Genomic DNA, 27,949 nt, shown 5'->3' with positions numbered 1-27,949 from the left:
TTAAAAACAGGGGAAAAAAAAAAAAGTAAGAAGCCATGGAGAGTAAGCCGGTGAGCAGCATCCCTCCACGATCTCGACACTAGCTCTTGCCTCCAGTTCTTCTAGCCCTGACTTCCTGCCATGACTTCCCTTGCAGAAGAACCACTCCTGGAAGGGGAAGTAAATCCTCCCCTGTGAAGCTTTGGTCATGGTGCTCATCATAAGAACATGAAAGCTACCCCGAACCCCCAACAACTGCTCACCTTCTCCCTTTAGAAAATGGCTGAGCTTGGGGAGGCCTTCGAGGATCGAATTTCTGAGTCTGACTATGTGTTTCTCACTGAGCTTTCTGCCCGTCTCGGGGTGGATTTATTTCAGCGAGCGAAGAGGCAAGAAGAAGAACAAAATGAAGATATCATGAAAATGAAGAAAGGTTTTAACTCACAGATGCGCAGCGAAGCCAACCGTCTAAAGACCTTTGTCACCTATGACACGTTCACATCGTGGACACCACAGGATATGGCAGCTGCTGGGTTTTACTACACAGGTGTGAAACATGGGGTTCAGTGCTTCTGCTGTAGCTTAATCCTCTTTGGTACTAGCCTCAGGAAAGTCCCCATAGAGAGCCACAAGAAATTACGTCCAGAATGTGAGTTCCTTTTGGGCAAAGACGTCGGTAACTTTGGCAAGTATGACGTACGGGTGAAGAGTCCAGAGAAGATGCTGAGAGGTGGCAAAGCAAGGTACCATAAAGAGGGGGCCAGGCTGGAGTCCTTTGAGGACTGGCCATTCTATGCCCATGGGACATCCCCACGTGTGCTCTCAGCAGCTGGCTTTGTCTTCACAGGTAAGAGGATTCTGTTTCGTGAGGTGTTTCTGTGGTGATGTTTAGGTTTCATTTTGTGGGCAATACTTTGTTAATGAACCCTCATTGATGAAGTGTGTTATATTAGACATAGGATGTATTTCATTAAATTTCAAGGATAACAAATTTACTTTTGCCTTTATATATATATATATATATATATATATATATATATATATATATATATATATATATATATATTTGGTGTAGCATTATTGGCTTGCTACACACACATACACACACACACACACACACACACACACACACACACAGAGAGAGAGAGAGAGAGAGAGAGAGAGGCCTTAAACGTAGCAGCAGTGTGTGAAGAGCATTTTTGGCACCTCCGGACAATTGATGGCGGGGTAATATTAATATTATCCCAGGACATCTTGAAGCTAGCCAAGGCAGGAATCTGGCTTCTGTGCTATGCCCTGTAAGGGCTAGTATTAAGCACATTAGCATCTGTAGCAGAGCCCCTGGGATAAGGCCATAAGGAAGTATATCCACACCTGAAGTTCAGGGCAGGGCTTTTAAGAATGTGGCATAGGGAAGTAGATTCATATTTCAGGCTCTAGGCGGAATCCTTAGGAATGCAGCTCAGGGCAGTGCGGACTTCAGGATGTAGGCCCAGCAGTATGCACTTTTGTCTCTGACCTTAATCACCTGACCTCCAGTAAGATGTTTACTGGATCTTTGGTTGTTAACTTACTTGATCCCTGTCTCAGAACTGATGTTACCGTTTTGCATGTAATTAAAATAATTTAAAAGAGGACAGATTAAACCAAGCTTCCCTTCATCCAGGAGGTTTCCTTCTCAAGTCTGGCCAATGTTGCAGCTTTAACTAACTTGTCTTTCTTCTTTCAATCCTCGCCCTGCCTTGGGGAACCCTGCTGTTTGCTGTAGCTGGTCTTGGACAGCAGTGGGCTGAGGGCAGAGCTGAGCTACAGCTCTCCTGTAGCCCCTACAAAGAACAGGCAAGCTGGAGTCTGTCTTGTTCTGCTACAGTGTGATCAGCTCCAAGACACAGTCGGTGCTACTGCTGGTCAGTCAAACGCTCTCCTGCATCTGCAGGTAAAAGGGACATTGTGCAGTGTTTCTCCTGTGGTGGATGCTTGGGAAACTGGGAGGAAGGAGATGATCCCTGGAAGGAGCATGCCAAGTGGTTCCCCAAGTAAGCTTCAAATGCTTTGTTCTTAAAGTGTCCAGTTTAAATAAATGCTTTAAGTTATTTATTCCATTTTATTATACACACACACACACACATAAACACACATATATATATTCTACTTGTGTGCACAAAAGCTCTCACACATGTTTGTGTGTGTGTGTGTGTGTACCACAGAGACCAAAGGAGGGCACCAAAGCTCCTGGGTGTGGAGTTACAGATGGTTGTGATCCGTTATGTGGGCTTTTATAACCCAGCTCAGTTCCTGTGGAAGAACAGCCATTGCTCTTAACCATGGAAGTCACCACTCCACTTTCAGCCAATTTCATGTTTTTTGTTCGTGTGTTTGCTTGTTTATTTAATTTTGTGTTCATTAGTGTTTTACCTGCATGCCTGTGTTGGGGTGTCAGAAGCCCTGGAATTGGAGTTAGAGACTGGTGTGAGCGGCCGTGTAGCTCCTGGGAATAGAACCCAGGTTCTTGGGAAGAACAGACAGTGCTCTTGACTCCTGAGTCATCTCTCCAGTCCTCAGCGTCACGTTTTCAAAAGGCAAAACAGTCCTAGAGATCAGAAAGCCACGTCATTGGAGCTTCCCTCTGAGATTTATAACTTTCTTTTACCCACTTTAGGATAACTATAAAACTTTTCAAGCAAGATTTGTGAAAAATCTGAATCCCTTGAACTCAAACAGCTCCCTCCACTTTAGTTAGTATATTATATACATTTGTGTGTGTGTGTGTGTGATGAATCTAGTGTGTGTTTGTATATGTATGTGTACATATACAGGCTGAGGAAGCCACAGGTTGACATCGGAGGACATTTTACCTGATCACTTTCCTCTCATGTTTTTTTTTAAACCTCAAATCATTTCATTTTATTGAGACTGTAACACAATATTCTTGCCTAGTGCTCACACCCACCACTTCCATACACACAAAATCTAGTCCAACAGTGGGGAGTCTGTTACCATTAAAGCCCATGTGGACATACCTGGTCTGGGCTGTAGCCTGGAGCCATTGGTGTCTGAGGGTTGTGCAGAGCTGACCTCACATCTCACTGACTACTGCACTTAAGAGAGCTGCCCTTGTCTCAAACTGCCTGCAGAACCAGGGAGAGCAGCCTGACGCCTCTCTCAGGAAGTACAGTAGAGCTGACCATGGTTTCATGGTTTGTGGATGAGCTGGCTCTATGGCATGAGCTTGGGGTCTTAGGCCTCACGCCTCACTGGCCATGTGTTAGTGTAGGGTCTCAGGTAAGATGCCTGCTCCTTGCTGCCTGGGGCAGGATGGAGAGCTGGCCCCACCCTAGTTTTGGGCAGCATGAGAGAGCTGGTCCTGAGGGCATGAGCTTGGGAGAGCATTTCCAGTCCATCACTGGCTACAACACTCAGCACAGTAGAGCTCACCCTGGTGTTTAAATAGGGTGAGCAGGCCCTGAGGGTGTGTGAGAGCAAGAAAGCTGGCCCTTGCTGGCTGCAGTATTGGGTGAGCTAGCCAGGGCAGTGTTGGAGAGCTCACCCTGCTGGTGTGGGTGCTGGAGATCTGGTGGGCTAACCACCTAGCTCAGCTACTACCTGGGTTCAGATTCTGGGCTTTGAGTCGGTCCAACTCAACATCTATCCCATCTATGAACTGCTGGAACCTTTGAAGGGGCTGGTCCTGCAAGCAAAGCTGCATGATCTCTGTGACACAGGGCACCAAGAGGAATCTCAGCGAGGATCTAGTACTCAGTGTAGCAATAGCCAGAAATCTCAAAACAGAGCAATGACTCCTTGCAAGGAACATTTGCAAGAAAAGATCTGTAGACCAAAGGGCATACTGTGGGACACGCTGAGACACACCATATCGTCCACAATATATATATATATATATATATATATATATATATTGTTTCCTTTGAATTTTTTTATTTTCTCTTGGGAGGGAAGTTGCAAGGGCAGATACAACGGAACAGGGAGATGAGTAGGATTGGGGTGCATGATGTAAAATTCACAAAGAATCAGTAAAAAGTTAGCAAAAATACATCATATAAAAATGTTTTAAAATAGTGTTCAAAAATGATCAACACATTAAAAATATACATTGTGACAGAGGGCATGTCTATCACACTATTGGGAAAATGGTCAATTGTGGTTTTTTTTTTTTTTTTTTTATTACAGATGTGAATTTCTTCAAAGTAAGAAATCCTCCAAGGAAATTGCCCACTATATTCAAAGCTACGAGGGATTTGTTCATGTCACGGTAATTTACAACAGCCAACTTTTTCCAAAATCTTTTTATTCCTCATATCTAAGGTGAGGTGTTTTGTTTGTTTGTTTATAAGATTTATTTATTTATTTTATGTATATGAGTACAGTAGCTGTCTTCGGACACAACATAAGAGGGCACTGGATCCTTTATAGAAATGGTTGTGAGCCACCATGTGGTTGCTGGGAGAGCAGTCGGTGCTCTTAGCCACTGAGCCATCTCTCCAGCCTCCCAAATGTTTTTGTTGGTTTTTCATGGTTTCTGTGACTTTTGTCCTTTCTCCTTTCTCCTTTTTTTCCTCTTTCCCACAGAGTGTGTAGGGTTAGGAGGGCATTGTCTTGTTAAGCTAGAACCACTTCTAGTTTGATTTTCTGGCTGGCTTTGAGCTGTTTCTGCCTCCCTTTTGCAGAGAACGTGGTGTGGAAAGTCAGGGAAGAAGGCTGATCCTCAGGGGGCGAGGGGGACCTGTCCCTATTGTTCAATTGGCAGGTGCCTCTGAAGTTTGTTTCTCTCTGTGTCTTAATTCCGCATTAATTACAATGCATCTGCAGTGTGTAATCTAGTTTTGTTTTGTTTATAAATTTTAAAAAAAGATATATTAATTCTTAAGTATATGAGTACACTGTAGCTGTCTTCATACACACCAGAAGAGGGCATCAGATCTCCTTACAGTTCTGTTTTTTAACTGGGTTTTGTATGAGTGGTTCTGTCTGTGGTTTTCACTTGGCTACAGGTAAACACTCACTGTTGTTTTGCACTGAATAAAGATTTTATTCTAAGGCTAGAGACTAGAGGCTAGAGAGATGGCTCAGTGGTTAGGAGCACTGACTGCTCTTCCAGAGGTCCTGAGTTCAAATCCCAGCAACTGCATGGTAGCTCACAACCATCTGTAATGGGATCTGATGCCCTCTTCTGGTGGGGATACTGTATCTCTCTCTCTCTCTCTCTCTCTCTCTCTCTCTCTCTCTCTCTCTCTCTTTCTCTACACACACACACACACACACACACACACACGTTAAATTTTTCCAATATAACCAAAATTAAAAGTCTGTTTCACCAACAACTCTGTATTTCTAATGGAATTTCACCTTCAGTTGAAGCTCACACACTGATGTATATTTTATAAATCAATTCAAAAACTGAATTTCTTTCCTCAGGGAGAACATTTTGTGAAGTCCTGGGTCAGAAGAGAATTACCCATGGTATCAGGTAAAATCTCAGGCACACACTGAACACTTTGCTTGTTTCTTTCTTCATTCTTAAGTAATTACCTCTGCCCCACAACTGTCACAATCATTCCCAACCCAAAGAGGCCCATATGAAAAACACACTCCAGTTCATGTCTAGACTGGGCAGGGCTAGCCCTGCCCTAACTCACTGTTCACATCACTCTCCAGCTTGAGACTCTGCTACTTGAAGTTTCTCCTGGCCTCCTGCTTCTTTCCATCCTCACTTCCTCCTCTTCCTCTTCCTCTCTCCTCCTCCCTCTTTTCCTACCACCCCCCACTTTCTTCTCTGTTCCACCTTTCCCCTTCACTGCTCAATCCCAGGCTTTAGCCTTTATTGACTAGAAAATGGGGAGAAGATTCACATGAGACCACCTGAGTAAGAGATCAACTGTTTGTCGGGGGCCACCCCTCTTAAGTAAGCAGAATTAACATCAGAGCACAATCAGCATCATGGCAACGCACAACACACAACCACAGGTTTCATTAATCTTTTAAGATCTTGGCAGATTCATAAGAACTACTAGTCCTGTAGCTTTACATAGTTTTCAAAAGTAACATTTAAATTCATAACTCTTAATGAATACTTACTTTTTACATCAGGTTCCACATAATTTTTAAAGGTAGGAATTGAACCCCATGGTATGTAAGAGTCCTCAGTGCTCTTAGGCCCTGAGCCATCTCTCCAGGCCCCAGAGAAAGAATGAATCCTGCACTGCATTTTAAATCTTTAATCATACACAGAAAAATAGAATGAGTGAAGTATCCCGGTCTTGGCCCCTTCGCTCCAGCAGGTACAACAAAGTCACTCTTGGATCTTTTATTCCTTCCTGCTTTTCTAACCATCCACAAAGGGTGACGAAAGCACAGGTCATCCGATTATTACACACACCCCACCCCCACACAGCTAACTTGAACTTTGTTATCAAAGCCTGCTGGTCTCACCTCCGTCTTTTTTCCAAGCTTACAGCAATGACAGTGTCTTTGCTAATGAAAAACTAAGGATGGACACGTTTAAGGACTGGCCCCATGAATCACCTGTGGCTGTTGAAGCTCTGGTCAGAGCAGGTTTTCTCTACACAGGTGAGTTAGTATTTCATGTCTCCTATATTTTCTAATCCCCATCATTCCTAATAGATTCCTTTGCTGCCTCATAACACCTTCAACTCCTTAGTGCTCACCTGAGGTCTAGGTGGACAGTATCCAATCCCTCTTACCCAAGCAACCACCTCCCCAGCTCCCTAATATTTATTTAGTCAGAACTTATATGGACATACCTACCTTTAAGAGTTAAGATATATGTTGTTTTCCCCAGAAAGCAAAGTTCCCACTTAAAGCGTTGGGGTTCTCCAGAGCTGGGAAGATGGCTTCCTCAAGGCTCTCTTCTCACACTCACTGACCCTTGTCCTTTTTCTTTCATTTTTTAAACATTTATTGATTACATATAAGTACACTGTAGCTGTCAGAGACACCAGAGGACGGTGTCAGATCCCATTACAGATGGTTGTGAGCCACCACGTGTTTGCTGGGATTTTTAACTCAGGACCTCCGGAAGAGCAGTCAGTGCTCTTAACCTCTGAGCCATCTCTCCAGCTCACCCTTGTTCTTTTCAATTCACGATTCTAGACCCCAGGGACTTTGGCCAGGCAGATGAGGACACTGTTCTCTTCTTGAACTGTACAGTGCCTTTATGGTTCCAGAGTGGAAGATGGTGGATCTTCCACTTCCAGTTGGGTCCCTTGGCCCAGGAACATTAGGATCCTTCCCTAGGAATACAGACCCAAGAGTGATGTGCTCTTATTTTCAGTGAAGTTTACCTGGCAATCATATGAGGAGAGACAAGTAGTTCCTCATGATCTCATTGACATAAAACCTCCTTTATTTGCTCCTGTGTTTTGCACATGATCTTCAAATACATTCGTTCTCATTTACTCGGTAAGCAGTTGCTTTTAGGTTGCCTATGTCTGTGAATGTCCAGTATGTCATTAGTGTTCAGAACGGACAGAAATCTTTGCTCTCATCAAGCTACCGTTCCATATTCTGATGGCAAATCTTTCAGGATGATAGGTTTGGGAGAGGTTTCATCAAACCACTGACCAACCCAGTGGAAGACCAAGAGTTCTGTGGGAAATGTTGCCTACTGACTGACTTGGCCACACATTCCAACTGGAGATGAAAGTAGGATTTCACTAGATAATCTGGAGAAATCTCCTTGTGAGTTGGCAGCTGTATGCACTGTTGACCCCCATTCCTTTTCTAGGCAAAAAGGACATTGTGCAGTGTTTTTCCTGTGGAGGATGTATGGAGAAGTGGGTGGAAGGTGACGACCCAATAGAAGATCACACCAAGTTTTTTCCCAAGTGAGCAAAATGACTTTGCTTGACTTTGAACATGTCTAAAGCCCCTAAGATTCTACCTCTGCCCTGCACAAGCTGGGGAGAGTCTTTCAGTTTATTTCAGTTGTTCGCATGGACTGGTATTAACTCTGCTTTATCCCACATTCATAGCATGTTCTCAACATTACTTTACAGATCACATGTCCTGAGCTGTTGAGAACCACACTATGAATGTCCCTTATGACCCAACACTGACAAAATCACTGGAAATATTCTATTTCATTCTTTGATCTCTAACACGGTCTCTCTCTCTCTCCCTCCCCCTCCCGAATCCCTCTCCATCTCATTCTTTCTCTCTTTCCCTGTAAGTTTACAAATGTGTGTGTTAAAATCCCAATACAGATATTTAATTGCATAAAACCACTTTTTTTTTTTTACTTTAACATTCTCTGAATAGCTGCGTGTTTCTTCAAACGCTGAAGTCCTCTGCAGAAGTGATTCCACTCCTTCAGAGCCAGTTTGTACTTCCAGAAGCCATGGTAATGAGCGCTGCCCTCTTGTGACTCAGCAGCACATGATGGTGTGGTTGGACACTATTGTGAACCGCACTTGTTGACTGTAATTGTATCATGATTAAATATATTCTACAAGTATTTAGTAAGCATCTACTACATGATAGTGTAGAGGGGTCTTCACAGTGAATACTGAACCCTTCTCCCATAAGAAGTCTACCTTTAGATTCCTTTAGACTTATACTTGACTAACATGCAAACTAAGTGCATTCCGTCTGTCATCTTCTCCAAAGGGTAGAACTTTTAACTTTCTAGTTGAACTTTTGAACTGTGAAGGCTTATGACATTTACCTAGGTTGGATTCTTGCTTGATATCCATTTCCAGTTTGTAGTCTAGGCTGCCCTTTAATTTACTGTGTAGTCAGGGCTGGCCTGGAATTTGTGATCATTTGCTTCAGCCTTCAACATATTAGGTTTCCAGATGGGTGCAAACGCCCAGCTGGTATGTATTTTCAGGGAATCCAAAGCTGCCTGCATGTTTGGAAAGCACTCCAGTGTTATGGGTATGCTTGGGGAACGAAATCAAATGCAAGCTTGTAAAGTCAGAAAGCACAAAATTGTAGGATATGAGCTGACTATCAGGTCAATGACTGTTCTATTTTTATGTGATTTATTTTTGTGAATTTAAAAATGAAAATTAAACAACCAACAAGAGTACACATGGAGGAACACATGGCTTTAAAATGACCTTCCAAGTGCTATAGATGTTGCTCAGTTAATGGATTGTCTGCCATGAAAATGTAGCTTAGTTTAGAAGACATTGAGTCCTCCATGATAATATAATGCTCCACTATCATACAAGTTTAATGAAATAAAAGAGTTTTCTTTCAAAGGAAACCACAAGTGAAAGCCACCATGAGGATCCAGTAGCAGCTCATTCTACTGTGGCGGGTAAGTACTGGATAGCGGCATGGGATGTGAAAGGAAAGTGTATTTATAGTTGTCCAGGGAGCTGCTAGAGAGGAGAGCACTGAGAGGAAGGGAAGGGTGGATAGAGTGAGCGTTTCTGTGTCTTCCTGAGAGTGAATGCAGAATTAATAACAGAGTCCTTGTGTCAGACCCAAACCAGCCAGTGTTAAAGGCACCGAGCAGCAAGATGGCCTCCTGGGAGCTTGGATGGGAAACTAGGGTGACGAGTATTGTTAAGAAAACTGCCTAATTCCCCAGGTCAAGGATGAGGCACGGACTTCATTCTGATGCTATGAAAAGGTCTGGGAGGATCTCGAGGTGGAGGTCATGGACACTGGAGGAAAAGCCATCCACAGCAGAGAGGCAGGAGAATGTAGCAAAGCCTAAGGGTTGAGAGGTTTGCCTGCATTTCCGACTGGTCTTCCTTCTCCCACAGATGTTGCTTCAAGTGAAGTCCAGGAGGTTGAACGTGTATCCAGCACTGTGTCTGTTCTCTGTAGAGACCAGGATCAGGGTGAAGCCCAAGGATGTGGACATGCATCCAGTGGGACCTGTCTTCCCTGCACAGACTTGGGTCAGAGGGAAGCCCAGTGGTTTCAAGAGGCCAGGAGTCTGAGTGAGCAGCTGAGGGGCACCTACACCAAAGCCACTTTCCGCCACATGAACTTGCCAGAAGTGTGTTCCAGCCACGGCACTGACCACTTGCTCGGCTGTGAAGTGTCCATCATTTCAAAGCACGTCAGCCGACCCGTGCAAGGTGACCTGACGATCCCTGAAGTCTTCGCCAATCTCAGCTCGGTCATGTGTGTGGAGGGGGAAGCTGGCAGTGGAAAGACAACCTTCCTGAAGAGAATAGCTTTTCTCTGGGCATCGGGATGCTGTCCGCTGTTGAACAGGTTCCAGCTGGTCTTCTACCTCTCTCTTAGTTCCATCAGACCAGACCAGGGACTGGCCGACATCATCTGTGCCCAACTCCTAGAGGCAGGAGGATGCATCCGTGAAGTGTTCCTGAACAGCAGCATCCAGCACTTACAACAGCAGGTCCTCTTCCTGTTGGATGACTACAATGGGATGGCCTCACTCCCCCAAGCCCTAGACAAACTGATTACAAAAAACTACTTGTCCCGGACCTGCTTATTGATCGCTGTCCATACAAACAGGGTCAGGGACATCCGCCCATACCTAGATACGATTCTAGAGATCAAAGAGTTTCCCTTCTATAATACTATCTCTATATTACGGAAGTTTTTCTCCAGTAATATTATGCGTCTGCAAGAGTTTATGGTTTATTTTGGTGAAAATGAAGAATTACAGGGAATTCACAAAACCCCCCTCTTTGCGGCAGCTGTGTGCACTGACTGGCTTCAAAATCCCTCTGACCAGCCTTTTCAGGATGTGACACTTTTTAAGTCCTACATGCACTACCTGTCCTTAAAGCACAAAGATACAGCTGAGCCTCTCCAGGCCACCGTGTCCTCATGTGGGCAGCTGGCCTTGACTGGGCTTTTCTCATCCTGCTTTGAGTTCAGTAGTGATGACCTCTCAGAGGCAGGGGTTGATGAAGATGAAGAGCTCACCACCTGCTTGATGAGCAAATTCACTGCCCAGAGACTGAGACCAGTCTACCGGTTTTTGAGTCCTCTGTTCCAACAGTTTCTTGCTGCCATGAGGCTGACTGAACTGCTGGGTTCAGATAGGCAGGAAGACCAAGATCTGGGACTTCATTTTTTGAGACAAATTAACTCTCCCATGAAGTCTATAACCACCCACAGCAATTTTTTGAAGTATGTCCTCAGCCATCCTTCATCAAAGGCGGGGCCAAAGGTTGTGTCTCATTTGCTTCAGTTGGTGGATGAGAAAGAGTCTCTGGAGTACATGTCTGAAAATGAGGATTCTGTAAATCGCCCTCCAGAAACCTCCCGGATAATGCAGGGAATGAAGGAACTGTGGCAGGTGTCTCCTGAATCTTTCTCTTCATATGTTTCAGAACATTTATTGAGCATTGCTCTAAACTTTGCTTATGAAAGCAACACGGTTGCTGAATGTTCTCCATTTATTTTGCAATTCCTTCGAGGAAGAACACTAGCTTTGAATGTACTGAATTTACAGTACTTTTGGGATCATCCAGAAAGCCTATTACTGGTGAAGAGTGTAAAAGTCTCCATAAATGGAAATAAAATTCCACATGTTTTTGATTACTCACACATGGAGCAATATTATGAAACCTTACAGCCACCAACTATTGATCAGGACTATGCACCTGCCTTTCAACAAATGAAGGAATGGGCAAACAATTTTTATGAAAATGAAGAGAAAATAATGAATTTTATGAATAACCAACCCTTGCATCCACCCAAAATAGACGCTGGCTATTGGAAACTGTCCTCCAAGCCGTACAAGATCCCTAGGCTGGAAGTTGGAGTGAACAACATGGGTCCAGCAGACCAAGCACTGCTCCAGGTCCTAATGGAAGTCTTCTCAGCTTCACAGAGCATTGAGTTTTGTTTAGTCAATAGCAGTGGCTTTCTTGAAAGCATCCGCCCGGCTCTGGAGCTGAATAAGACCTCTGTCAGCAGGTGTTCTGTGTCCAGGCTGGAGCTCAGCAGAGCAGAACAGGAGCTGCTGCTCACCTTCTCTGCCCTGCAGTCTCTTGAGGTCTCAGGGACAAAACAGCTACCAGGTATCCCTGAGTGTATTCACATAACTGTTCAGTTTGACTCTGTGTTTTCTCATTCTTAGCTTACATGAATGAAATTTCACTGTTTAGGGCAGTAGAAGGACCTGAATTATAGAATCGGGTTTCTAATAACTGAGACAACACTAGGATGGTATTACCTGTAGTTCATACTTCAAGGTCCTTATAATGGCGTTTGGATTGCTTGTTATTAGTAAATGATGAACTTTATATACGATGGTGCAGAAGAATTATGTACTTGGCTTCTCCAGAAAAAATATTTAATATGGGAAAAGAATATTTATGTCTCCTTCTGAGCAAGCTTGGTACCTCCTAGGATAGACTTTATAATGATTTCCTTGAAGAAGGTATTTATTTCACTGTGTGTGTGTGTGTGTGTGTGTGTGTGTGTGTGTGTGTTTGTGCATTTGAGTGAGTGACTGTGTGTATAGCTGCCCTTAGAGCTTGACAACAGTGTCAGAGTTTATGGAGTTGTGGGTGTAGGTTGTTGTGAGGTGCCCCATGTGTGCTGGGAACCTCATTGTGTTCTCTGACAAACAAAAGGAGACCTTAGTTGTGGAGCAGTCTTTTAAGCTCCCAGACTTCACTACCTTTCATACAGTTTATTTCTAAGTTTTTGTACGTTGGAAAATATTTGATTTTAAATTATTATAGTTGTTAGTAGCAGAGCTTTTATATTTCAGCTATGTGCTCAAACATGCTTTGTTTTCTCTGTATCATTGTTGAGATTTTATGGGTGCAGCTTTCTGGTCATATGTATAGAAGGCACTATCTCATGGCAGATATTTTGATTCTCTGGCTTCTACAATCTTCCTGCCCCCACTTCTGCCATGTTCCCTAAGTTTTAGGTGTAAAAGTGGTCATACACGCACACACACACACACTCACACACACACACACACACACACACACACACACACACACAAAATGTATATATACACGTTGTAATTGACATTTATATATCAATTACAGATGGGCACCATGCGGGTAACTTGTTCTTTATATCTTGTCTAGTTGTGGATTTCTGTGACGGTCTTTGTCTTTTATAAAAAAGAGGCTTTTTTGACAGGCAATGGTGGCACACACCTTTAACCTCAACATTGAGGTGTGGAGACAGGCAATGCTTGAGGAGTTTGATGCCCTTGGTCTGCAGAGTGAGTTTCAAGACAGCCAGGACAACACATTGAAACCCTAGCTTGAAAAACCAGAGAAATTGACAGCTACACTACTTCTCTGGATATAAGGATAAGTCTTTAAGGTGTTGGTAGAACTTACACTTATTCAGGAAAACAACAATAGTAAGTTCTCTTCCAGTGTCCATGACCTCACCAGCCACAGGAAGTAGCAGGCATGAATTCCCTCCTACTGAGCAACCCTTAACTTGTATTGGATGCTGCTCTAAACATCCAAGATATGACATTAATACAGCACAGTGTCTATCATGCCAAGCTAGTGGTCACTGTGGGCCATAGGCTTTCTGTCTGGGCAGGACTGGTGATTGCTTGTCTCCTTCAACAGCTCACACTGCACCTTTGTGTACTCAGAGTCAATCCCTAGGGAAGAGTCTTCTAAGATCAGTTCCAGCTTGATCCTTCCCATTTTTGAGTTTGAAGTATGTGGTGTCTTCAGCAAGAGGGTCTTGCCATCAAGTTGTGTGAGGCAACCAAGGGAAACAGCAATAGCCCATTGTTCTGAGAGTCTCTTGTACACCCCTGAGTATAATGTGAAGAGAAGTTTTTACACCTGTCACTTGGATTAAAAAAAAAATCATGGCATTTTTACCCCCAAGTGACATTACTTTAATTATTTTTATATGGACACTTTTACTTACATATATTATATGTATACTTTTGGGCAAACATGAAGTAAAAGTCTTCATGTTTTTAAAAATGTGTTTCCTGGTTTTGTTTTTGTTTTTGTTTTTTTAGATAGTGTGTTCTTTTACCCAGGATGAATTAAATCCCTACACAAAAAAACTACAGGAAACTACAGGATGCTATTCAAGGGAGAAATAGTCTTCATATAACCAGGGAGGAACATACCAACTGATTGTTGGTTCTTTCTGCCTCTACATCCCAGTGATATATTATAGGCACACACCAACATATCTCATTTTCAGAAAGAAAAAATATAAACGCCTTGATAACTATCCACACACAGAATCCAAACTGACTTTCCTGGAAGGTATAGACAAAGCAGGACTAAGGATGTAACTTAGTTGGCAGAATGTTTATATAGCATCCATAAAATCTTAGACTGGATTCTCAGCACCACACAAACTGATCAGAGTTATTCATGTTTGTAATCTCAACACTTATTAGGCGGTGGTAGGAAAAATTCAGAGGCAGCCTGGGCTATGTACCAAATATAAAATTAGACTGAGATACAGGAGATCCTGTCTCAAAGTAAGAGACACAAGAGCAAAGTAGAGGAGGAGTAGGTGGAAGGGGTGGAAGGAAAAAATAGAGTATAGGAAATGGTGTAATTTTATTATGATCTCAGAAACTAAAAAAGAGTTTCGTAAAAAGGTACAAGACAGACACAAGCAAATAAAGGTACCTCGAAGTGCGTTGGTGGCATGTACAAAAGTAAAGCCATCAAAACTCAAGCAGAAAACAGGTGATCTTTAAGACTGTAGAGTAGACAACGTCTTCTTAAAAATGACATAGAAAAAGTAACAGCCTGCTTGGCATAATAGTCTGAGAGTGCAAAAGTAGATTGTATATCTTGGCAATACCCAACAGCTCTCTTATTGACCTTAAACTAAAACACACACACACACATACATACATACACACACACACACATACACATACACACATACACACATACATACACACATACACACACATACACACACATACACACACACACATACACACACACACACACACACACACACACACACACATACTATTTCTCCCACTCTCAGCAGTCCTTAGATGTCTGTAATTTTTTGTTAGGGTGAGGCTTCATGTGCTTTTATCTGTCCACATCAGCATGTCCATTGGTGTAAACCTTGTTCCATCCATGTTTAGGCAACTGTCTTAGTGAGACTTCCTTGGTGTAGCTTCTCTTATATTTCTAGGAGACACAATAGCACAGAAAACTTCCTATTTCTCTGGCTCTTACATCTTTCCTATGCCTTCCCCACAATGATTTCTAAGCTTTAGACTGTGTTGTAGATGTATCTGTCAGTTGTCGCTAGGCTTAAAGACCCTTAATTTTGATCAGTTTTGGTTTTCTATAATGCTCTTCCTGTGTTGCAAAGAGTAGTTTCTTTGACAAGGGTGAGAAACTATACTTGTGTAAACTATAATTAGGAATTATGCTGTTTGGTAAAGCAGTGGTTGTAGGTTATTTTCCTCCAATGTTCACAAGTTTACGAGCCTTGAGTAGTTAGCTAGGTTTCTAGCACCGGGCACGATTTCCCTCTTGTTTAGTAGATTTTAATGGTCAATTTTAGAGTGTTGGTTACTGTTCAGGCATACATGCCACGATTATGCCTTTAGGGTTATCGTGCCATGCTGGTCATTGCTGTGGTCCATGGATATCATAGCTGTGAAGGATTATTGGTTGCTTCCTTCCCTTGGAAGCTTGCATGGTGCCTTCAAGTACAATAACAGCTACTTCTTATGGGGGAAGCTTTCTTGTCAGTTCCAGCACAGATCTCATGGTCCTGTGTCTGATGTGCAAGGTCTCTTCGGCAATAGAGCTGCATCTTTCACCTCTGGAGGACAAACAAGGGTAGCAGCAGCTGTCTGAAATGTTCTGAGGCCTTCTTAGATAACCCTGACTGACAACATCAAACAGGGCTTCTCTTGCATAAAATTGGATATTTTGGTTAGATAACATATGGCTCTTAGAAGGGGCATTGTGGACACAGATGGGAAAATCTCATTTAAATTGTGTGTGTGTGTGTTTAATGTATTTTAGGAATTTTAAGGAGGTGGTTAATAGTCCCTCTAATCTACTTCTCTATTTGTTTCCTTTCTCCCCTCCATATCTATGGTTCCCCCACTTTTCATTCACCTTTTCACATCATGTGCACCCTGCCATTCTGCCTCTACTGCTATTCTTTTCTCTCCGGCTCTCCTCACATTAGTCTTGTTATTTTCCTGCTGTTAATGTAGTATGCAATTTTAAGAACATGCTTACTGTTTCTTGAGACCTCTGCCTGAGATCCCAGCTAGGCTTGGAGATCAGCCATAGCAAGTCCCACTCAGGTCTGCCAATTGCCAGCTTGGATCATTCCCTTGACCTCTCCTGGCTTGCTCTGCCAAACTGCCAATGACCACCCTGGCTGTCCCCCTTTCCTTCTGCCCAGCTTAACACTGTGAGTGGATAACACTAGACCATTTAATATTGTAAAACTAGACAGATAACTGAATGACTGTGTGAAGAATTTTCTGTCCTAATTTTATCAACTAACCCCTTTTATTCTCCTTGGCCTCTGACTGCATTGGAGGCTACAAACTATGGGTGTGTTGAATCCTCATGTTCCAAAACATGCTCCAAATCCCTCTCTCTCTAGTCCCCTTCTTTTCCTCATGTGACCCCGAAGTCCTACCTTTTTCCACTCACACTGCATCTGGCTTCCACGCCCTTTATTGACACAATAAAGAACCAATTATGGAAAAATACTTCCCTCTACATGTTACCCCAGGTTATATACTCCTATCTGAGTTTTGAATAAAGATGCTCAGGTGAGAGAGAACATGAATGTTTGTCATTCTGGGTTTTGTCTTTACCTTACTGGCTTAGTTGGGCCAAAAGTCTGTCAATGTAGTTTATCTTCTCAAAGAACCAGTTATTATTCTTTGGTTCTCAGTGTTGATTTGTTTTTATTTCATTAATTTCTGCTTTGAGTGTATTATTTCTTGCCATTGACGGGTTCTTGACTTGGTATATTCTTGTTTTTCCAGATGTCTGAGTGGCATCATTTAGTTATTCATGTGTGCCTTTTTCTTTTTTTTCTTTTATTTTTTTTTTAATGTATGCCCTTAGAGCTACAAATTTCTTTGGTAGGACTCTATGCAATGTGCTCCTAGGCCTCTTTTTTTTTTTTTTTTTTTTTTTTTTTTTTTTTTTTTTTGGTTATAAGAAATATTCTTAGATTCTCTCTTAATTTGTTTTTAGATCAATTCGTCATTCAGTAATGCATTTAATGTTCATGAGCTTATGTATTTTCTAGATTTTTGTTCAGTGCTGATTTTAAGTTTTGTTTTATCATGATCACACAAGGTACATCGAGTTATTTAAATCTGAATTCATCTCTCCTTCTCTCTCTCTCTCTCTCTCTCTCTCTCTCTCTCTCTCTCTCTGTGTGTGTGTGTGTGTGTGTGTGTGTGTGTGTGTGTGTCCTAGGACATGGCTTGTTTTAGAGAAGCTTGTGGGTTGCAGAATGTACATTCTTTGGTGTTTGTGTGGAACAATCTGTAGGCGTGTGTTAAGTTCATTTGATGAATGATGTCATTTAGTTTTGATATTTCTCTGCTTATATTTTTGTTTAGATGACCCATCTATTGGAGAAACTGGGATATTGAAATCACCTAATATCAATGGATTGATGTTAGTCCTTGGTTTTAATTCTAGTAGTATACTTTTTCTGAAATTTAATGCAACAGACTCAGTGCATACATGTTTAAGATTGTAACGTCTTTTTGATTAGCTGTTTTTAATTACAACGAAGTATCCTTTATTTCTTTCATTTAGTTTTAGTTTGAAATCAATTTTGTTAAATATTAGGATAACAATTTCTACTCACTTCCTGGTCTTATTTAATTGGAGTATCATTGCCTATCCTTTTACTCTTCATAGATGTTTTAAACACAGCTTTAAAGCTTTGTTACTTATAAACAACATATAGATGAATATCTTTATTATTATTATTATTATTGCTATTATTATTATAATCATCATTATTTATCTTCAAACAGGGTCTTTCTGTATCCTTGGCTATTATAAAACTAGATATGTAGAGTAGGCTGTCCTCAAACTCAGAGATCCACCAGCCTCTGCCTTCCCAATGTTGGGGAAGAAAGTGTATACTACTTTCCCTGGTAGAATTCTATTTCTTGATTCATTCAGCCTTCCTGCATAATTTGATTGGAGAAATGGGGCCACTAATATTTATAGTTACTGTTGAAGTATGTGCGTTGGTTCAGTCATTGTGTTGCTGATTTCTGGTTTTCTTAGAAATACTTTGTGTATTAGCAAACATACCTTCAACCTTCTTTCTACATTCTCTTAGCTATATGCTCAGCTCTCTCTTATTTTCTTTAGGCTAGGTTTGTTGGATACATTATTAAATTTAATTTTATTGTTTTACTAATTCACTTTACATCCTAATCACTGCTCCCCTCCTGGTCACTCCTCCCACAATCCTTACCCCATACTCTTCCTCCACTTCTTCTAGGTCTACCCACACATATAGCAGATATGCAGCTTGGTCTTCATGTGGATTGTGGAGCAGGTAGAGTATAATTAGGAACCCTGATTCTCGGTTGAGAGCAGTTTGAAGCCCTGGGAGTAGCAAACAAGACAGCAGGCACTTCCTGAACTCTTAAGAAATCAGGAATCTTCATCCTTCCATAAGCAGTGCAAGATCTTCATGCTGCCATAAACAGGAGGATGTGACCTGGACCCCAGCCAGGGTGGCTACGACCTACATTCTTTTCTTCACATAGACGTGACTGCACTTAAGTTCTAGGCAGATGCAGGACAGCCCCAAAGTACATAGACAAGGTTTTCACAAGACCCGAGGCCAAGCCATCAGCAAGCTGGTTGTCAGACACTGATTCATTCCAAAAACTGCATTAATATGGAAGCTTGGCGCGAAAGTAAATGGAGACACATATAGAAATCATTTCTCTGCCTGAGTTCCTTTGTTCTAAAGAGCTGGTAACACCTCTGATTGGGCAGAGTTTTTCTCTCCCAATTTTTTGCAAACTGCACCAGAGCTTCTCGCTGGCTTGGTTCAGATTGGCCTAGCACCCAGTAGCAGCGACATTCCCCTGCATCCTACTAAGATCAGCTGCATCCTACTAAGATCAGCTGCATCCTACTAAGATCAGCTGAATCCTGCAAAGATCAGCAGAAGACTGAGTTCACAAGCCCTGCTGAACTTTGGTCTCTCTGGCTAAAGTTGGAGTTCACAAGCCTCACTGAGCACTAATCTTAAGCGCCCCGATGAGTGTTGGACTCAAGGGCTCAGGCAGAGTTCCCAGGCCCTGCTGAGCACAGCTCTCATAAGTACAAGCCTGAGTTCGTGCATGCCAGCCAGGTGGTAGAAGTAACAGAGGCTGCCTTTCCCCAGTCAGAGAGCTGTGTGGGATCCTGGAACCAGGTCCCAAGGTGGATCTTGAACAACTGGAATGGTCACTATCCCAAAAGCTAACAGCTGAGTTGGAGATATGTTCTTCTAGCCGGGCTGCCTTGTCTGGCCTCAGTGGTAGAGGAAATGTCTAACCTCACAGATAGTTGAAGTAGATAACATTTTAAATACTGCTTATATTATAGGATTTCCCCCAATTAATCTATGACAGATAGTTTTGCTCAGCATATTCATCTAGATTGGCTGTTGTGGGTTTTGTTTTAGGTCTGAGAATGCCTTGTTCCAAATTCTTAAGGCATTTAAAGTTTCCACTGTGAAGTCTGCTGTTGTTCTGATGAGTTTTCCCTTATATGGGACTTGAGTTTTTTTCCCCAGGTGTTGTCAATATATTCTTTTTCTCCTCCATAATTTTAATATTTTAATTATGATATGCATGAAGAGTTCCTTTTCTGGTTCTATTTGGTGTTTTTTGATCTTCCTGTATCTACTTTGTGGATTTACTTTGGTTTAGGCAGTATTCTATGATCTTGTTGGAAAGCTGATCTGTGTCATTGACCTAGGATTTTTCTCCCTCATCTATTCGTAAAATCTAAAGGTTTGGTCTTTTCTTTGTTTCCCACACTACTATCTATTTCCTATGTGACCCACACCCCACTGCTTTGCTTATTATATCTAGATCCTCCACTTTATTTTCAATACTCATATTCTATTTTTGATTGATATCGTCTATTTGTAAATCTTTCCTTTAGTTTTCTTGTAGGGCTGTTGGGTTTCCATTCTCATATACATCTCACTGAATAATCATCAGTGTTTCCATCTCATTATTGAATTTTATTTTCAAAATCTTGATTTTCTTCTCCATTCTATCAGCCTTACACCAATGAGGGTTGGATTGTGCCTAGAGGTTAGTTTTGGCTCTGGTTGACACAAGAGACTGAGCTTTTATGCAAAGTGTACATTCTGGTATAAACTTGGAGTTGGGGGCCTATGGGGATTGTTGTGGTGTGTATGAGGTAGAAAGCATCAGGCAAATCACCCATCTAGACTCTGGATAAGGATGTGCAGGATAAAGTGTTTGGATGTGTTGTTGGAGTGTTCTGAAGGTTAGAGACAGGTGGGGAGGCATAGTGGGTCATGGCATAAGCCTGCTTATTGGGAGTGACACAGGCAGAAGAAGTTAGACGTGGCACAGGCATTGGATGTGATACCAAGGCTAGATCTAGAGCCCTGAGGATGGGTAAGTGGATGGGAGGATGGTAGACTTCCCTGGTAGACAATGGAAGAGGATGTGCACGTTTGCAGAAGATGTTCTGATGTATATTTTTATATACCTCTGATGTCGGAGTTGAACTATATCATTTGACATGTGCAAAACCAACAGTTTTCAGTTGCCATGCTGTTGGTGTGGAGAAGTTTTATTTAATTTGTAAGTCTAGAGGCCAGCACAGAGCTTCCTCTGCAGCTTCTGATTTGCACATGTTGCAGCTGAAAGTATCTTCATAGATGTGCTTCCTAAACAGATGTTAGTATGTCTGAGAACTTTCAACTTGGATGTATGAATATGACTGAAGATCACAGCACCTTGAGAACTTGCACTTGGGGCTCTTGAGTGATGGGAACTATGTGCTCCTTTCCAGATCAGCTCTTCCCTAACTTGGACAAGTTCCTGGACCTGAAAGAACTGTCTTTGAGACTAGCTGGCACATCGAATGTGCTCTCATTCCTTCCTGGGGAGCTCCCAAATCTCCATCACATGGAGAAGTTATCCATCCAAACCTCCATAGAGTTTAACCTCTCCAAACTAGGTAAGGATGGTGCTTGAATCTCCAGTTCACGTGTCAGCTGGAAAAGCCACTTGAATAGTTATTTTTAGAAACAGTCATCATTAGTTAAAGCTTTTCTTGGCCTGACATCATGACAAGTGTCGATGGAAAAGGGTAGGATCAGTGCTCTTAATCTTCTATAAGGCAGAGAATTATTTGTAATCCGAGTCTTTACCATATCAGGAACTGTTCTGAGCACTTCTCAGATACTAGCTCACTCCTCATACCCACTGTGTGAGAGAAGGATGATGATTATTGCTGACTGACAACTGGGAGAACTGAGGTCACTGACTGCTCTGGTCTATTCTGCTGTGAAAATGTGTCTTCAGACAGAGTCTGACTGCACAGCCTGAGGTGTCCATTCCTAACACTTCCTACCTGCATCAGTGTGAGGCATTCTCTTCTGCTGCTGTTTTAGTTCTATGTGCAGATCTCCCTGCTCAGGGAGAAGGAACCTGACTGGGAGCAGCCTGGACCTTTTCTCCATTTCTCTCCATCTCTAACTCCTGTTGCCAGACAGCTGTGCAGCCATCTTTCTAGACCATATGATTAGCAAACTGACTAAAGTACCATCTGATCCTAAATTTTAAAACACTGAACACTGAAGAAATGTAAACTGGGGACTGACATGGAAGATTTGCATACGGAAAACTCAGTAGAGTGGGGCATGCTGGCTCATGCCTTTATTCCCCAAATTTGGGAGGCTTAGGCAGAAAGACTGTCACAACATTAAAGCTAACCTAGCTCTGCAAATGTAATTATTTCCAGGTTGGTCAGAGATACAGTATGAGAACCTGTCTGAAAAGCAACAAAAGCAAAAAAAAAAAAAAAAAAAAAAAAAAAAAAAAAAAAAAAAAAAGTAACAGTTTGTAGGTAGGAAAGATGGATCAGGAGATAAAGTTACTTGCCAAGCCTGACAATCTAATGCCAGAGATCCATATGTTGGAAGGAAATGGCAAGTGCTCCCAATTTCTTCCTAACCTCCCCATATGTGCTGTGGCACATGGAGGATTTTCCACCCTCCATATACACATAGAAAAAATATGTTTACAAAAATTTAAGTTGTGTTATCCTTTTTAAATGAACCTCGGACCAGAATTTCTAATGTGTAAGTATAGTTGAAGAGTTATTTTTATTCTATATTTCTTCACACAGAAACTAGCCCATAAACCATTTGCTATCTATCCTAAGTGGAAGGCACTTTGCTTCTGCAGCTGATCTGCCTGTTACTCAGGAGCAGGAAGCTGAAGTTTTACTATGAGAAGTTTAGCATCTCATACTAAAATAGGGGGAGGGTAGGTAAAGCAGCCTTTGTTCTATCTGAGCAGGGAATTTTGCAGCTCTAATTCTCAGGAAGAAAAGAGGAGTGAGGCCCGTATCAGCTCACAATACTTCTAAGACTTTCAGAGTGTGTGATCACATGGTATAAAAGTTCACTACGAGTTTGTACATAAATTAATGTCATAAATTGAGTAAGATGCTTATAATAAAGAATGTCTACATGCATATTTACTAGGAGTAATTATCTGGCTAAATATTCATCATTTGTTACTACCTAACATGTTCAAGAAAGTTTAAAACCATAACTAAGCTCTCCTTGAATTTTTTGTATAGATAAAACAAGTCATATTTCATGTCCTGCATTTGTACTTGTGGTAGAAATCTTCTTATGCACATTGGTTGCTGATTTTTACCTCCCCTTGGAATGTGCTCTAGGTTTTAGAAGTTTGTTGTTATCTCAGAAGCAATTAAGCAGTTCTGCATTGCTATTCTGAGACACTGGTGCCCTTAGCGTGCTAGTTGTTTCTGCAAAATAAATGGTCTTTGTTTTTGCATACTATCTGAGTCTGGGGTCTTCATTCACTGATTTTAGGACCCTTATACTCTGCCTACACAGAATTGCATTGCTAACAGTGAAGGTGAAATACAGGAACAGAAATCTGATTCAGAGAAGGGCAGGAACTTGTCCCAAGTCATCTGCTCAGCAGTCAGTGGCTGAAGCCAAGCACAAGCCCAGTGTGCTCTGACATCGAGATTTTGCATCACTGCTTAGCTAATCAGTGTGGTTGGAGCTCATGGGTTAAGGGTCCAACTTTCATATGAATTTGTGGCCTTCTCTAATTTCTGAACATCTTTTATCTTTTCCAGTTAAGTTGATTCAGAACTCTCCACATCTCCATGTTTTCCATCTGAAATGTAATTTCCTTTCAAATTGTGAGTCTCTCATGGCTGTGCTTGCTTCCTGCAAGAAACTCAGAGAGGTTGAGTTTTCTGGACGATGCTTTGAAGCCACAACCTTTGGTAAGAACTGTACAGCTTTGAGTTGATATGCTCCTGTGCAGAGTCATTAAATACTCAAGAATTAAATGCTACTGATTTTCCTGGGAATTGTGAGGACACCTGATCCTCAATGAGGCTCTCACAACAATTTATGAGTTATTGTTAGTAAACTATAGTTTACACATAGACTAGAGTTTAAACGTTTCATTTGCAGAGTTGTGTCCTCTACTTAGTCATAGTGATTCAGTCTGAATATTATATTACTTTTCACCATTTTTTAAATTCTCTGTGTCATAGGGGATATATCTGACCAAACTGTATTTTACTTTCCCTTTTATAGTTAACATTTTGCCAAATTTTGTTGCTCTGAAGATATTGAATATTAAGGCTCAACGATTCCTAGATAAGGAAACATCAGTTAAGTTTGGTAAGTTTATAAAACAGCATTTCATATTTTAATTTATATTTTTATCCTCCTTTTCCTCCTGTTGACCAACAACAATGCAAGCTGTGTACAGTTGTTCCCTGATATCTATGACAGTTTGGTCCAGGGCCTGCTGTTGCGGTAAACACTAGAAGACCATTTATGATACAAGATGGTACAGTAGAGTTTGCTCCTGAACCCACACATCCTCCATATACTTTAAACCATCACTTCATTGTTTACAATCTCTAATATAATGTAAATGCTTTGTAAACAAGTGTTATACTGTGTTGTTGTTAGAATAACAAAGAAGAGAAAGTATCAGTACATTTTTGGTACAGGCACAATGTTTAAATGAACTGTTCTTTTTGTTTCAAAGGCTTCTGGAATACATATACATATATACACATATACACACATATATGAAATACTATTTAAGGTTAAGAAAACATTATTACTCAGATTGAACAGTATACTAAGTATGAAATGTTTAAATATTTTTCACTTAAGAAATGATTATGAAGCACACTGTTAAATTTCACACCATTAATCCCAGGTCTCCATAGGAAGAGGCCGTAGGACCTCATGGATCTGAGGCCAGCCTAGTGCACAGATTAATTTCAAAGAAAGCCAGGTCTAGCCAGGACTCCCGTCTCCAAATACCAAAGATATAGGAAAAAGGGGGATAAGAAAGAAGGAAAGGAAGAAGGGAGGAAATTATTGTGAAAATAACACGTTTTCTGAGAAGCACTATCACATTAAAAACAGTGAGGTAGACAATATGTATAGGGTGCAGAGTGACATCTCCACAGATCTTCTTAGACCACGCTGTGATTCAGGAGATCTGGACTATCTCCTTGCTTCTTTATCTTCCTTTTAGACCGTGTGTGTGTGTGTGTGTGTGTGTGTGTGTGTGTGTGTGTGTGCAATGCCATGGTATCCAGCATGTTAGGCAAGCATTGTATCACTGAGCTAACTCCCAAATCCTAGAATTTGCATTCTAAATAGTATCTTCTCTAAATGAACATTGGGAAGGGGGAGTCAAAGATAAGTATATAGCATTGTTTTTATTTTACAAAGTCTTGTAAACCATTTCTGCAAGGATACAGAAGTAGAGAGTAGTGATCATGTGATCTAGAGAATGCCATGCTAAGGATGGATGGTAAACAGCTGTCATAGTGGATCCTGCTTTACTGAGGAGGGTGGTTCTCCACAGAGTGGATTCACTGGGGTGATAGACAGGATGGAACAGCAAAGAAGGGGGTGAAGCATTCTGCAGTTAGGGGAAAGAACTGTCATGGAGGCCTCTGTGTCGCAGGAGAACTGGAGATGCAGAGGCAGCGTTGAGTGAGAGACAGGTTGTGGGAAGACAGAGGCATCAGTGGCAGAGGGCAGCAGGGAGCTGCTGTGTGCTGACTGCTTCTAGGGTCCATGGAGAGGAGAGGGATGAGGAGGGCCTCTGCTAGGTGGGGCCTCCTAGACCACAGAAAGTGTAAGTCATTGGCTCTCATGGTGGAACAACTCCTGAGGATTCCTTTCTTGTGTCTCCCACAGCCCAGGCTCTGGGTTCTCTCAGGAACCTGGAGGAACTGTTTCTTCCCACTGGGGATGGGATCCACAGAGTAGCCAAACTGATTGTCCAGCAGTGTCTGCATCTTCTGTGTCTCCGAGTTCTTGCCTTTCACCACATCTTGGATGATGACAGTGTGATTGAAATTGGTGAGTTTCCCTCAGAGAACAGGGTTTGGTTGTGAGGGAGGAGTGGTGTCATTGGAGCTGCCTGCTGCAAGCCTCTAATGCTGGGACAGACGTCCAAAGTCTTCCTCATTTCCACTATCACCTGCTTCCTCTCGGGATCTTCTACAGATGTATCCTGGTCTGAGGAAAAGGGTTAGTTTCTTTTATTTTTTTTAATCAATGTGTGTGTGTGTGTGTGAGAGAGAGAGAGAGAGAGAGAGAGAGAGAGAGAGAGAGAGAGAGAGAGAGAGAGAGAGAGAGAAGAGAGAGAGAGAGAGAGAGAGAGAGAATATGTATGTTTTGTCACAAGAATAACTCAGGTCCCCAGGCTTGTACAGGTGACCTCACCTGCTGAGCCACCTCAGTGTGGGAGCAGTCTCAATCTTTCTACTGAAGTTTACTCTTGGACAACATTTCACTTTACAGCCAGGCAAATGCACTTACACACACACCATAGCCTCAGATAACGGTATAATGTGATGTGGAGAATCAAGAAAACCAGGGGACAGCAGGCCATCGGTGGGGAGTGCTGAGCCGTTCTCTGGTCCTTCCAGAAGCATATTTATTCAGGGAATGAGGAATACCCCCTGACTATCACAGAAGATCCCTATTCAGGACGCAGCAGAAACAGTTTCTTATGGACTTTGTCTTTACACTCAAGATACAACAAGATTCTTGGTGAAATGCGCCCTAACCTTACCCATAGTAGAAAACACTGGTTAGACAGTGAAAACAAAAATAAAGCTCTATTCGATCTTCACTTCCAAAGTCCCCATGAATCCAACTCCATTTCCTCAGAGCCCTCTCTAAGTACCCAGGGAGTCCCTTCTGAGCTGTAGGTGGAGGACTTTGTAAAAGTCAGTGTGAGGACAAGCTTTTAGCACTGTGACCTTCACCAAGGGAGACACTGTTGACATATTTCTCAGTGCCCTGTCCTGTACCCTGGTCCATAGCCATGCTTTGTGTTGTCATATGTCCTCCTGTGAGACAGAAGAGAAGTCCACATTGCCCAGACAGCTGCTACTCTCTGTGCTTGACTTCCTGGTGTCTGCTTCCCCCTTTCTGTTTGGCTCGTGGTTTCCTATCAACCAGGCAGCTGTTTGGTGCTTTTAAAATTGATCTAAACACCCCTGAAACAACTCACAGACTATATGAAGTTCAAGAAAAAAAAAAAAAGAAAATGAAAAACCATTATGCTTAATCTTTACACACCAAGAAAACTTTGACTATTTCCAGGTTACATCTTGTTTTACAGGTACTTTATGCTCATTGTAATTAGTAAGATTTTAATGCATACTATCAAACCTTGAAAAAATAAAGTACTGACAAAATGTATTTGCATACTTTTATGCATAAATGCTTAAAATGTGTACATTTATCTTTGTTTTTTAAAATTAGGTTGTAAAAAAATTAATGGGGGCTGGAAAAAAATTGATCTCGAAACTTCATGTAAAGCATGTCCCACTTGCATTGTTGGGTTTTGGGAGCAATTCCAATAACTTGTGAATATTACTGATGTCCTCAGAATCCTGTTGTCATAACCGTTTGTTTTCCAGCCAGGGTGGCAACCAGAGGCGGTTTCCAGAACCTTGAGAACTTAAATCTATCAATGAATCACAAGATTACTGAGGAAGGATACAGAAACTTCTTTCAAGCCCTGGACAACCTGCCAAACTTGCAAGAGCTGAACATCTGCAGGCATATCCCAGAATGCATCCAAGTTCAGGCCACCACAGTCAAGGCTCTGGGACAGTGTGTGTCCCGACTGCCCAGCCTCACCATGCTCAAGATGCTCAGTTGGCTCCTGGATGAAGAGGACATGAAGGTGATTGATGATGTGAAGGAAAGACACCCTCAGTCCAAACGCTTGACTATCTTGTGGAAATGGATAGTCCCATTCTCTCCTGTTGTCCTGGAGTAACGGAATCACTGAAGGCTATTGAGAGTTCTAAATACCTGATTTCCTATAACACTCAATCTGTACTTTCAGCATTTGGGAAACTGAGGTGCAAGAATCAAAAATTTCAGACCAGATCCTGTCTCATAGCTAACGACATAAATAACCACCTGATTAAAGGATATTTTTTAACTGTCCAGACTGCTAATTTTTAAAAACACTGCATGCCCACTGTTGAATGTAGGAGCTATATTGAACAGTGCCTTGGCAGTCCTTATATGGTCTTCCTGTCTGAAGACTAGAGATTAAGTCAGGTCCATACTGAGAACCTTTCATTGCCATGATCACAGGGGCTGGGAAATGGAACATTGATCCATGCAGAAATCACAGCAAGGATCCAGTGTTTGATGGATGCTTGGGTCATCCAAGAGGAACAACAGAACAGCTTTAGAACCCATG

At 41.9% G+C, this 27,949-nt stretch overlaps 1 protein-coding gene across 2 annotated transcripts; it reads left to right on the top strand.

Moving 5' to 3' along the window:
- Window positions 1-258: 258 nt before the first annotated feature.
- LOC308426879 (baculoviral IAP repeat-containing protein 1a-like) lies at window positions 259-27,514 on the top strand (the record flags this gene model as incomplete). Of its 2 annotated transcripts, XM_080924844.1 has the most annotated exons (14): window positions 259-826; window positions 1,916-2,015; window positions 4,168-4,249; window positions 5,413-5,464; window positions 6,445-6,564; window positions 7,742-7,841; window positions 8,275-8,356; window positions 9,223-9,280; window positions 9,867-11,978; window positions 20,967-21,134; window positions 23,301-23,453; window positions 23,773-23,859; window positions 25,411-25,575; window positions 27,150-27,514. In XM_080924844.1, 14 exons carry the CDS (start codon window positions 259-261, stop codon window positions 27,512-27,514), a joined length of 4,212 nt encoding a protein of 1,403 aa, XP_080780970.1. The 2 variants fall into 2 exon arrangements, with proteins under 2 accessions (XP_080780970.1, XP_080780971.1); XM_080924845.1 differs by lacking the exon at window positions 9,867-11,978.
- Between the last annotated feature and the right edge of the window lie 435 nt (window positions 27,515-27,949).

Source organism: Micromys minutus (assembly GCF_963924665.1).
Source record: "Micromys minutus genome assembly, chromosome: 11".
Taxonomy (NCBI): domain Eukaryota; kingdom Metazoa; phylum Chordata; class Mammalia; order Rodentia; family Muridae; genus Micromys; species Micromys minutus.
The sequence above is the reverse complement of the archived record's forward strand: the minus strand, read 5'-3'. Positions and strand labels throughout refer to the sequence as shown.